At 35.9% G+C, this 12,500-nt stretch overlaps 1 protein-coding gene across 4 annotated transcripts in view; it reads right to left on the bottom strand.

Moving 5' to 3' along the window:
- Positions 1-12,500, bottom strand: part of LOC113111793 (phosphatidylinositol 4-phosphate 5-kinase type-1 gamma-like) — a 40,308-nt gene that overhangs the window by 10,818 nt on the left and 16,990 nt on the right. For all 4 annotated transcript variants that reach the window (XM_026276886.1, XM_026276900.1, XM_026276892.1 and 1 more), the window contains exons 5-14: positions 12,448-12,500; positions 7,977-8,129; positions 6,384-6,683; positions 5,422-5,627; positions 5,254-5,337; positions 4,146-4,194; positions 3,007-3,091; positions 2,770-2,931; positions 495-666; positions 274-309 (exon numbers count right to left, since the gene is read on the bottom strand). The exon at positions 12,448-12,500 is cut by the window's right edge and continues 65 nt beyond it. In XM_026276886.1, coding sequence (XP_026132671.1) covers positions 274-309; positions 495-666; positions 2,770-2,931; positions 3,007-3,091; positions 4,146-4,194; positions 5,254-5,337; positions 5,422-5,627; positions 6,384-6,683; positions 7,977-8,129; positions 12,448-12,500 — 1,300 coding nt within the window. The remainder of the gene's footprint in view (positions 1-273; positions 310-494; positions 667-2,769; positions 2,932-3,006; positions 3,092-4,145; positions 4,195-5,253; positions 5,338-5,421; positions 5,628-6,383; positions 6,684-7,976; positions 8,130-12,447) is intronic.

Raw genomic sequence — 12,500 nt, 5'->3', positions numbered from 1 at the left:
CATGAAGATGTTTAAAAAATAAGGGAGTTTATGCTTAAAACAATGTTATTTTCTCACATCCCATTTTTTTTTTAAACTCACTTAATGTTAAATAAATTTTTCAGTAAACAAGACTGAATAATTGTGTCTTGATTTAAGAATATTTACACGCTTGTACTGGAAAACAAGGCTAAAATATTAAGAAATTTTTTTTTTTGCATCATGATGGATAATCTAGCTGACGTGAGCATGCAAAGCCACAGTTTAATATGGTTTGTAAAGAATGAAGCTCACCTTCCCTCAGCGTCTTTTAGAGACAATGTGTGTCTTCTGTGAATACAAAAGAGAACACAAGTATATTCACAGATATTCTTATGCATGTGTTTAGAGCATTATTGAAGTATCTTAATGCATTATTTATTCTCTGTAATGCATTGCATGATCTTATTAATAATTATAACCAAGATTATAATGTACATTATGAATGCATTCTATATAAAGGCTTTAAGTGATACCGTTGTATCTTCTCTTTTCGAGACTCTTGGGATGCTGACCTGTAGCGCGGGTGCTCTGTGGTGTCTGACGGAGAGCGCTCTGGGATAGATATGGAGGTGTTTGAGGACAGGGTTGTGGCCACAGAAGTCGTGGTCGCTTCCTCGAAAGACGGAGGAGTGCAAGACTGCAGACCTGGGAGAAAAAATAAGCAAAAACTTTTTGATTTTTTGTTCTCGGCAGAAGAAAGGAACAAGTGGAAGATGAGTAATTGATGATAGAATGTTCGTTTTTGAGTGCACTGTCCCTTTAAGTCAACATTACGTTTGATCAGTTATACGGGAATGTTACTTTTAAATGTTTGAATGATACTTTTTCAATGTTAGATGTGCTTTTAAATGAACATTCTGAAACTACTGTAGCAGTAACACTTTAAAAAAGTTCCATGAATAAGGCATGCTGTATATAATGTTTTTAAATGTGCTAAAATTTAGAGAACATTATTAAAGACCAGACAAGATTGAATAAACATTCTATTAATGTTACTGGAAGAACAGATTAGAGAAATTTTAGCATGACGTTCTGAGTATATTCACTGTTAGCTGGGCTGCATACATTGAAAATGTTTACTTTTTAATTGTATATTATATTATGTATAAAAATTTCAAAACTTTTTGGAAAAGGATTTTTAAGAATGCTATGTTGTTGTCAAAAGATTTTACTATGTTACATATATAATTCAGGAAAGTCGTGTCCTGTAATCATATCAAAACGTTTTTAACTTCAGATTTTCAGATCAAATTAGAAATAACAATCAAATGCATTGCATTATGGGATTCATTCTACTCTAATGGCCAAAACATTGCTAAATGGTTTCACATGGCCAAAAGCTTTTCATGGCAAATCAATGAACAAACAACAATAAAAACAACAGCAATTGTTTGTTTGAGGCATTATCTTACCATTATTATCTTTTTATTTGCCTGACATAAATTTCATTGCACTCAGAACAGCAAGATATAATCTCTGAATTCAGAGAAAAAGAATGGCTTCGATGGAAGCCAGTTTCCGCCACTGCATAAAAAAAAAAATGTAAAAAAGGTAATTGCGACTTTTTGTTAGTGTGAAGTGTGAGGTATCAACTTGCAATACTGACAACATATCAGTCTTTTTTTCCTCCTCAAAATTGGAATTTATAAATTGCGAGAAAAAACTGAATTGTGAGAAAAAAGTCAAAATTGCGAGAAAAAAATGAATTGTGAGAAAAAAGTCAAAATTGCGAGAAAAAAATGAATTGTGAGAAAAAAGTCAAAATTGCGAGAAAAAACTGAATTGTGAGAAAAAAGTCAAAATTGCGAGAAAAAAATGAATTGTGAGAAAAAAGTCAGAATTTCGAGAAAAAAACGAATTGTGAGAAAAAAAGTCAGAATTGTGAGAAAAAATTTAATTGTGAGAAAAAAAGTCAGAATTTCGAGAAAAAAACTGAATTGCGAGAAAAAAAGTCAGAATTTTGAGATAAAACTCAATTGCAAGAAAAAAAGTCAGAATTGTGAGAAAAAAAGTCAGAATTGTGAGAAAAAAAGTCAGAATTTCGAGAAAAAACTGAATTGCGAGAAAAAAAAGTCAGAATTGTGAGAAAAAAAGTCAGAATTTCGAGAAAAAAACTGAATTGCGAGAAAAAAAAGTCAGAATTGTGAGAAAAAAGTCAGAATTTCGAGAAAAAACTCAATTGCGAGAAAAAAAAGTCAGAATTGTGAGAAAAAATTTCATTGTGAGAAAAAAAGTCAGAATTTCGAGAAAAAAACTGAATTTCGAGAAAAAAAACTGAATTGCAAGAAAAAAGTCAGAATTTCGAGAAAAAACTCAATTGCAAGAAAAAAAGTCAGAATTGTGAGAAAAAAAGTCAGAATTTCGAGAAAAAAGTCACATTTGCAAAGAAAAAATCAGAATTGTGAGGAAAAAGTTATAATTGCAATTAAAAAGTCAGAATTGCAAGAAAAAGTCTGAACTGTGATAAAAAAAGTCAGAATTGTGATAAGAAAGTCAGAATTGCAAGATACAAACTGACATTTGCGATAAAAATCTGAATCAGAGTTTAAATCTGGCTATTTGGACTTTATAATTCGCAATTGTGAGTTTATATTTCATAATTCTGTGAAAAAAAGTCAGAATTGTGAGATTAAAAAGTTGCGATAACCTTTTTAATTTTTTATTCAGTGGCGGAAACGGGCTTCCTTGCAAACCAGTACCGATCAAAAGCATGCACATGAAAAAGAAAGAACAAAGTGAGAAAATCACCATCGTTTTCCAGCACGGGGAAACTGCGCGCTCCTCTCAGATCATAGATGTTCTCGTCCCTCTCTGAGGTAAGATGACTGGACGACCACGCCGCTCCGGGACCGCTGAATTTGGGCACCGTCAGCGCCACACGGCCCTTCTTAGCAGGAGAAGCCTTCAGCGCTGGAGAGAGCAGAAGAACAGGATCAGATGGGCAGGTTACTCTTCATCACTACAGTACTTCTGTTGGTCACTCACAGCTGCTTTTCCTGAACACAGTGTTGCTCATGAACTGGAAGAAGCGGTCAGCGTAGAAGTTCGGCCGGTGGACGGAAACAGTGTCCTGAGAGACAAATATGCTATAAGTGTATAAATGTGCCTAGTAAGAAACAAATCCAGCGTGTCTTACAGGAAACAGTGTGTGATAGTAACATGTGGGAGTATTTGAGCAGAAAATGACCGACTGTAAATGAAGTAGAAAGAAACAGAAGTTGGAGAGGGAATGGAAAGAGACGTTCTCTCAGACTTAAACTCACACTATCTACAGTGAAACCAAACACAAGCGATCCTTATCAAAGTCTGTCCGCCGTCTCAGTGAATCTCCACTACACACACACACACACACACACAGACACCTCGTGCATTAATAAAGAAGGAGGCCACAGGGTGAAATGACCCTATTGGGGCATCAGGATAAAAAAGAAAAAAAGAAAAATTAAATAAAAAAAAAAAAAAAAAAAAAAAAAAAAAAAACGTTTGAACTGAATCACTAAAAATAAATAAATAAATAAATAAATAAATGTCCTGATTTATCTAATTAAGAGTCTTAAAAGGACAGTTTTATTATTATTTTTAATGAATATATAGCTTAATTATTTTTTATTAAATAAATAGTTTTTAATAACAGCTATAAGGTACAAGCACATATGTGATATAAAACAAAACAAAATATTGCCACCATTTTGGCAATAAAAAAATATAATAAAATGAATTGAAATAAAATAAATAGCCTGGTTTACCTAATTAAGAATCTTCAAAGGTAGACAGTTTTTATTATATAAATAAATTTCACATTTTATTTATAGTTATTTATCGTTTAATAACAATCTACAGGGCACTTGCAATACAAAACATTATTTTCACATTTTTATTATGTTAAAACAAACATTGTCTATAAATAATTCCATGTACATCCAATACTACATTTAGCTTTTTAATATGATATAACATAACCTTTTAAGATCTAACTCAAGATAAATACACAGTTAAATGTAACATTTAATTTTAATGTTAAATCTAACTCTAAAGCAGGTTTGAGGTTTGTATATAAGTTCTGAGATGGCAGGCAGGAGGATAATGACGCTTTATGATGGTGAAGATGAAGATGAGTTTCTCACCCCGTCATGCACCAGAGCCTTCCATGTGTGTTCCAGCTTCTTTATGAGTCTGCAGAAAAACACCAACATCAGCTTCACTTCACAGTGTCCTGATGGAGAGCTTTGGGTTTATTTTTGTGACTTAATGCAGTCTTCTAAAAAACGTTACATAAGAGCATAAATCATAAAGCCCCTAAAGAAGAAGATTCTTCACAGCCTCACAGCTGAATGATACTCACTAACAAAGGTCAACAAAATAATACAAAAAAAAAAAAAAAATGTAAAAACAATTAATAAATTTTAATTAAATAAATTATATATTTTTTAAAATCACAATTGCTTTTAAATTGTAAAATAATAATAAGAAGAATTTTATTGTTTTATTTTTTTAAATACTCAAATATTTCTATTTTGCAGTGACATATTACAATAGTAATATTTACTTTTTTATCTATTTAATTGTAGAAATATACAAATAAAATACTGTATAATTGAGCAAAATAAATATACAGAAAAAGAACAAAAAAATACATTAATTACATTGATAAGTAAATGATATTCTTAATTCAGAGTCTTATATGGAAAATAAATGTGAATATGCAATATTAAAACTATTTTAAAAAATGCCAATTTCACTTAAAAACTAATTTAGATTTTGCCGCTTAACCAATATATTAATAAATGGTCAGATTAAGATAATTAAGAGTCTTAAAAGGTAAAAAGTTTCAATGTACAGCTCAATAATTATTTAAAATGTAATAATTTCATTTTCATGGCACAAAACACCATTTGTAACACAAAACACATTTCAAAATTTTGCCAATAAATAAATCAAATAAAAATAAATATACAACCATACTTACTTAATTCAGAGACTTGCACGCTAGCCAGTTATTTTATATTTTAAAATATACTTTGTATTTATATATATATATATATATATATATATATATATATATATATATAATATATATATATATATATATATATATATATATATATATATATATATATATATATATATATATATATATAAAATCAATCTCCTAAATTGGAAATAATATCTAAAATAAATGATGAATGAATATATGAATAAAATGATTTGATTTGATTATCATAAGTGTTTGACCTGTAGGACTGCAGGATGTCTATGATGCCGATGAAGAGCAGGAGTCTCTCTCCTTTCCCGTTGACAGCAGGAATGCCTCCCATCCTGGAGAGAGAGAGAGAGAGAGAGAGAATCAGTGTGTGCTGCTGCATCCCATTACGCTCTGGGAGTTAAATCAGAGACACACACGTGTCTTCGGTGTCGATGGAGTCTCCACACGCCGCTCCTCCCTGAATGGACTCCATGGCGGTGGAGTAAAGCGCTCTCTGTGCGGCCGGTCTCTTCTCATCGCTGCTGCTCTGAGATCCCTCCATCTGCTGCTCGCGCTCCGCCTGATCCAGATTATGAACCCCCAACAGCAGACTGTAGTCCATGATCTTAAAACTCTCTAACACCTGCACACACACACACACACACAGCAAGCATCCCGTTTATATCTGCACAAACCCCACAAGGGCTGCATGATCAATCCACATAAAATAGTTTAAAAATATTCAATTATTATTATTGCTTTATTTATTATTTTTATTTATCAGCAATAATAATGAGAATAATTGTATACGTTTAATTTAGTAGCAATTATAATAATAATAATAATAATAATATATTTTTTTCATATAAAATATCAATATAAAATTTTGGACAAATTATGTAGCTCTACACACAAAATTAAAAAATAAATATATCAATAATAACAACAGCAATAATAATAAAAAATAAGTTAATTATAGTAAAAATATTATGTTATTTTTCTTAAATACTCTTTTTTTTCTATTTTGCAGTGAAATATTACAATAGCAATATATATTTTTTTATTTAGCCAGTTTCATATCAATAATAATAATAATAATAATTATTATATATATTATTTTACAGTCATATAGCTATATAATCACAACATTCTGGCCAAAAAAAAAGCAAAAAAAAACAAAAAAAAAACTTGAAATAATTTTATTATTATTATTTTTATTTTTATTATTAGTATTATAGTATAATTACAATATTTTGGTCAAATTGTATAGCCATAAAAAAAAAAACCCTGAGGTTTTGGTTTTTAATAACATTTTAAAACACAATTTTGATCAGAAAAATCCCAATTCGATTTCTTTCCCCAGATGGTGCATCTCTAACCCGAAGCCGTCCACACTCACCAGACAGTCTCTCTGGAGCGTCTTCACCAGCGCGTTATATGTGTCCACGTCCAGCAGGAGTCCGTCCTGAACGTCCTGCATGAAGTCCAGGTCTTTAAAGGTGGGCTTGGACTTCTCACGCTCTTTCTTGGACGCGCGGCGCTTGTACGTGGAGCCCTTCAGGTCGAACTTGAGATGCATGCGAACGATGCGCGGCAGGATGTTATTCATCACCACGATACGGATGTTCTTCCCTCCGGACTGAACGCAGTACAAACCGAAGAACTTGGGCAGCAGTGTTCGGGGATTCTGGTTCAGGTTCTGAGAGACCAACAGCACACATCAGTCATCAAACCTGTCTGTCTGTGCAGAAGAGCGCTCAAATAATGTTGGAAATCAATGCTACCCGATCATTTTCTAGTTTAGTGCTCAAAAATCTCATTATTATTGATGGATCCAAAAATATGTACATGCATTTTTTGTTTTTAAACTGTTGTAGGTTGCATATACTACTACTATTATAATAATTAATGATTATTATGATGCGTGTGGGACACAAAGATCATAAACCGGCTTAATTTTCACACAATGAAAATGTATAAATAGTAACCACCATTGCAAATAGCAAATACATCAAAACTGTATAATATTATGACTTAAAATAACTTTAAAATTATATTATATTCAATTTTTTTAATTATATTTAATATTTTCATTTCCACATACTGTGTATATATATATATACTGTACAGTATTTTTTTCCAAATGTTATGTTATGTTTGTGCTTTTGGGAAGTTAATCTTTATTATTTAGCATTTTTAAAGCTCTTTTAGTGGCACAAATTAGTGGCATTTAAAAATTATTTATGTCAATCTTTAAAGCAACTGAATTAATTGAAATATATATGTATTAACAGTATTAGTTTTAAGTTTTTAGCATTTCCATTGTTATATTTTAGTATTTATTTGTTAATCTATATTTTTTTTAATTTTGCAAAAAAAACATTTTTACCTAGAGCCTCAAAAAAAAAAAAACATTTTAATTCCTTGAAATTAAAGAAAAAAATAAAAATAAATAACAATTATTTAAGCTAAATAAGATAAATAACTATAAATAAATAAACTACAACTAAAAACTTAAAAACTATAGACTTATATTAAATTAAATAAAAACAAAATTGCTAAAACTTTAACTTAAATAAAAAATTAAAATAAAATAAATAATACAAATAAAAACTATAATATTATATTATACAACAATAACATTGTTTAACAATTGTAAAAATTGCACTTTTTTATTATTATTTTATGCAAAAAAAAAATTTGGGATAAACAAAATTTGTGTCTTGACCACAGACACTGTATGTGTTTTAATGCACCAATGCATGCTTTTAAACTTCATTACTACACTTACTTACAACAGCTTCACATCACATTTATTTTTTAACAATTTAAACATTAAAAAAAGGGTTGGTGTAAAATGCTAATTTTAAGATGCATACTTTGAAAATCAACCAGAAATATTTAATCATCCAGCAACACATTTTTAGACTGTAATCATGCATACTGTGTAGAATGGACAGTGTGCAGACTGTGATGGAAGCGGATGGCTCACCATGTAGTATCCTGGAAGCAGCTTCTGCAGGAATTCAGCCTCTTTGTGCATCACGGTCTTCAGGATGAACTCATCGTCTCGAGTGACGTAGAAGATGGAGCCGCTGGCACCGGGGTTGGAGAGCTCGATCAAGGGCTCATTACAGAGAGAATACTGCAGCAATCACACAGACACACAATGACGTCAGAGAGATGCTGCATTTATTCTGATTAATGCATCGAGGACACACAGAGTCAGACTTGAGTCTGGTTTTTGGAGTTTTTATTCACATGAATCACCATCCACATTTATTGCGTGACCCGCAGGAGAAAGTCACGTCAAAAAGTTGGTGTAGAAATTATTTCCACTTTACTAGTTAATTCCACAAACAATTACAAAGAAACTGCAAGAGACACACTGAATGATCTTCTTGTAAAACATACTTTTTTACAACTTTTTGTTTACGGTGGATAGGTTTGGAACAATGTTGTTTTTTATAGCATATTTTTATATATATTCTTTTTTAGTATTAATGTTAAAGTTTTATGTTTTTTTAATAACTCTAAATAATTTTTATTACAGTTTTTTACCACCTGAAACAGAATTTCCTTCATTGTATTAACCATTTCTTTCAAAAAAAGAAGCGACTTAAGGGTTGGGATCACACACACATACACGCACACACACACACACACACACACACACACCAGTGGGAATCTGTTGTTGTAAGTGCTTAAAAAGGAAAGTATTAGTGTGATTAGTGTGGTAATCACCATCTGTCTCAGGTAGTGTGTGTGTGTGGGGGGGGGCATATAAAGTGTCTAAGTGCTTCCACACACACACACACACACACACGCACACACACACACCTAAAAGGTTTGAGGTTCACTTTAGCTCCAGACGCTGTCATATCATAATTACACATTAACCTTCCTGTTACGCTTTAAAACCATAAAACAAGATCTGTACACACAGACACAAACGTGACTGGACATGTAGAAAAACACGCAAACATTCAAGTCCACATGAAACCAAATAAAACATGGATCTAGAGTGATAGACGTCTGATAAACACACAGACAGACATATACAGAGTCAGAAGTGTCAAAGTAGTAAAGAAAAATGGAATATCTCACTAAAAGTAATTTTAAAGCACAACCATCACAGAATCAGACTTTAGCTTAAAAAGATAAATACCGTATTTTTCGGACTATAAGTCGCACCTGAGTATAAGTCGCATCAGTCCAAAAATACGTCATGATGAGGAAAAAAACATATGTAAGTCGCACTGGACTATAAGTCGCATTTATTTAGAACCAAGCACCAAGAGAAAACATTACCGTCTCCAGCCACGAGAGGGCGCTCTGTGTCTTCAGTGTATGCTACAGGAGAACTGAGCAGCATAGAGCGCCCTCTGGAGGCTGTAGATGGTAATGTTTTCTCTTGGTTCATTTCTCTCGGTTCATGTCAAATTAATTTTGATAAATAAGTCGCACCTGACTATAAGTCGCAGGACCAGCCAAACTATGAAGAAAAGTGTGACTTATAGTCCGGAAAATACGGTAGTACAGATGTACAATCATAACAAGGAATAGTTTAATAGCTATGATACTGCTTTGAAATTATAGCTATGACAGGAAACACTGGCATCTAACAATGCCTTGGAAAAAACAGTTCATCTTATATGAAAATAATAATAATAATTCATATGCATAAACTCATATAGAAAATAAAAGAGTTATTGAATAAGCATGTGTCCTGTTCCCTTTCAATCAGTCACATTTGACGTTACGTCAGAAAGAGACTGATGAATGGGGTCTTGCCCGAGAGCCCAATCACCTTCGACTGGTAACAAAATGAGCAAATGGTACACAGTGTACCTTGGTCTGTTGGATTTCCATCGCGAGCTCCACCCCGCTGTGTGGGTATATAACGAGTAGCGCAAGCAACTCGCATTCAAGCTTTTTCTTCGGAGCCGAGGACATATCTTGAGTGTTTACAAGCGAGTCAGCTGTGTGTTTTCGCGACTTTTTAAAGATTTCATTCCACCCATGTGTTTCTGGATGCGGTCGATATATGGCTCCTCGTGACAGCCACGATCACTGTGTCACGTGTCTGGGCTTTCAGCACGCTGAGACTGCATTCGTGGATGACTCCTGTTCTCATTGCGGGGACATCTCAGAATTAAGATCAAGACTTGATTAACTTAAAAGGTATAGAGTCCCCTATTCCACACCCCATTGTAGCTCCTTTTCTTCTTCAGGACTTCTTTGGGTGGTGGCCAGGGTGATCTTAGGGTTACCGTGTGGGCATCCCCGCGGGCCAGCCTCCTGTCCCAAGCGCTCAAAGCTAATCGCCAGCACCCCCCACTGGTTTCTTTCTTCCCGGAGGTGCACCAGGAAGTGACCAGTTCATGGAAGGCACCTTTGACTGCCCAAAACCGTTCTGGTGCTTCCTCATCCTTCACTACCCTCGATGGCGGAGCAGCCAAGGGGCGTTCTGTTCCGATGCAATTTTGTCCTCAGAGCACCTTCGTGGTGATCCCAAGCTTCCCCCAAGGCCTGTAAGTTCTCATCCACGCTTGTGGCCAGGGCTTACAGAGCTGCGGGTCAGGCCGCTACTGCCCTTCACGCCATGACCACCCTTCAGATCTACCAGGCCAAGGTGCTTAAAGGGCTGCACGAGGGCATTGCTGACCCAGAGGATTTGCAGGAGGCGTGCACTGCTACCGACCTTGCTCTCCAGGCGACGAAGGTTACTTCGTGCCATTCACATCCCTGGCAGGCTCAATCCCAAGCTTTCATGTCAGCAGTCTCGCCCCAGGGAATGGAAACTCCACCCCCAGTCAGTTCAACTGATTTGGGAATGCTTCGAAGACGCTCAGGTAGACTTGTTTGCCTCTCCAGAAAATTCCTACTGCCAGTTGTTTTACTCCCTGACCAAGGGCACCCTTGGCACAGATGCTCTGGTGCACAGCTGACCGCTGAGCCTGCGCAAGTATGCATTTCCGCCAGTGAGCCTTCTAGCACAGACGTTGTGCAAGAATGGGGAGGAAAAGGAACAGGTCCTCATGCTTGCGCCTTTTTGGCCCTGGTTCCCCGAACTTGTACTCCTCTCGACAGCCCTTCCCAAGCCAATTCCTCTGAAGAAGGACTTCTTTCTTCTTTTTCAGAGATGGGGCACCCTCTGGCACCCGTGTCCCAATCTTTGGAACCTATATGTGTGGGTTCTGGATGAGCCATTGAAGGTTTAGGTACCTCGCCACCTCAGGTGGTAGCTACCATCACTTCGGCTAGAGCTTTGTTTACCAGACATGCCTATGCTTTGAAGTGGAAACTCTTCATCACTTGGTGTTCTTCATGTGGTGAAGGCCCCTGGAGATGCCCGATCGGATCAGTGCTTTCCTTTCTTCAGGGTTTCCCTTCAAACCCTTGCTCTCAGTACAGCAAAAAATTTTATCATTGAAAACTACACTCCTGACTTTTCAGTTGATGCAGCGTGCCTGGAATTTGGGCCGGCCAACTCTCACGTTATCTTGAGACCCTGGCCTGGATGTGTGTCCAAAGTTCCCACCACTCCTCTTAAAGATCAGGTGGTGAACTTGCAAGCACTGCCCCTCCGCTTCATGGTAGCATGTGTCTTTCCCTTGACAAGCACCTTGCCAGCTCTGTCGTTGAAACTTCCACCCTGCGGGCTGGGTACCTTTGAGTTCATGTGTATCACCTCTCAGTTGATACCTGCCTGTGTAAGTCCTCCTATGAGCAGGCAGCACTGCTAGCATATGTCTAGCTGGATTATGCTACCGAGTGAATTCTGTGTCAGGTATAGGCCCTCACTTGTGTTGGCCTTACGACAGAGTACTATCGCTCAAACAGGTCACTGGAAGACAGCCAAGTGGCGTTTTGTAAGGGAGCATTGAAAGTGACAGACTGAAAGGGAATGTCTAGGTTACGTATGTAATCCTCGTTCCCTGAAGAAGGGAACGGAGACGTTACATCCCTTTGCCACATTGCTGTTCCGCTGAACGGCCGGTTCACTGGTCTCGGCTCCTTAGCGAAGACTTGAATGCGAGTCTTGCACTGCTCCTTATATACCCACACAACGGGGTGGAGCTCACGACGCAAGTCGCGCAGACCAAGGTACAGTGTGAACCATTGGCTCGTTTTGTTACCACTCCAAGGTGATTGGGCACTCGAGCGAGACCCCATTCATCAGTCTCTTTCTGACGTAACGTCTCCTTTCCCTCCTTCAGGGAACGAGGGTTAAATACGTAACCTAGACGTTCTGTGTCATAAACTCCTGAATCACTGGTGTCTCATATTTAAGCATGTGGCAGGCGGACGGATTTAGATGTAATTGTTATTTTTTTCCCCAGTAACTGTGATGGATTACAGTTACATTTGTTACACAATTACATGTAAATAGTTACAGCAGTTGGAATAACACAGTTATTAGTAAATGAGAGCCAGTGTTTGAAGGCTCTGTGTCTCACCAGATAGTCGTCCGGTCGAATCCCGAAGAGCTCTCTGAAGTAGCGGAACGCCA

This window comes from Carassius auratus, chromosome 2 (assembly GCF_003368295.1).
Source record: "Carassius auratus strain Wakin chromosome 2, ASM336829v1, whole genome shotgun sequence".
NCBI classification, from domain to species: Eukaryota; Metazoa; Chordata; class Actinopteri; order Cypriniformes; family Cyprinidae; genus Carassius; species Carassius auratus.
Note: the sequence above shows the minus strand (reverse complement) of the source record. Positions and strands in the feature narration are given on the sequence as shown.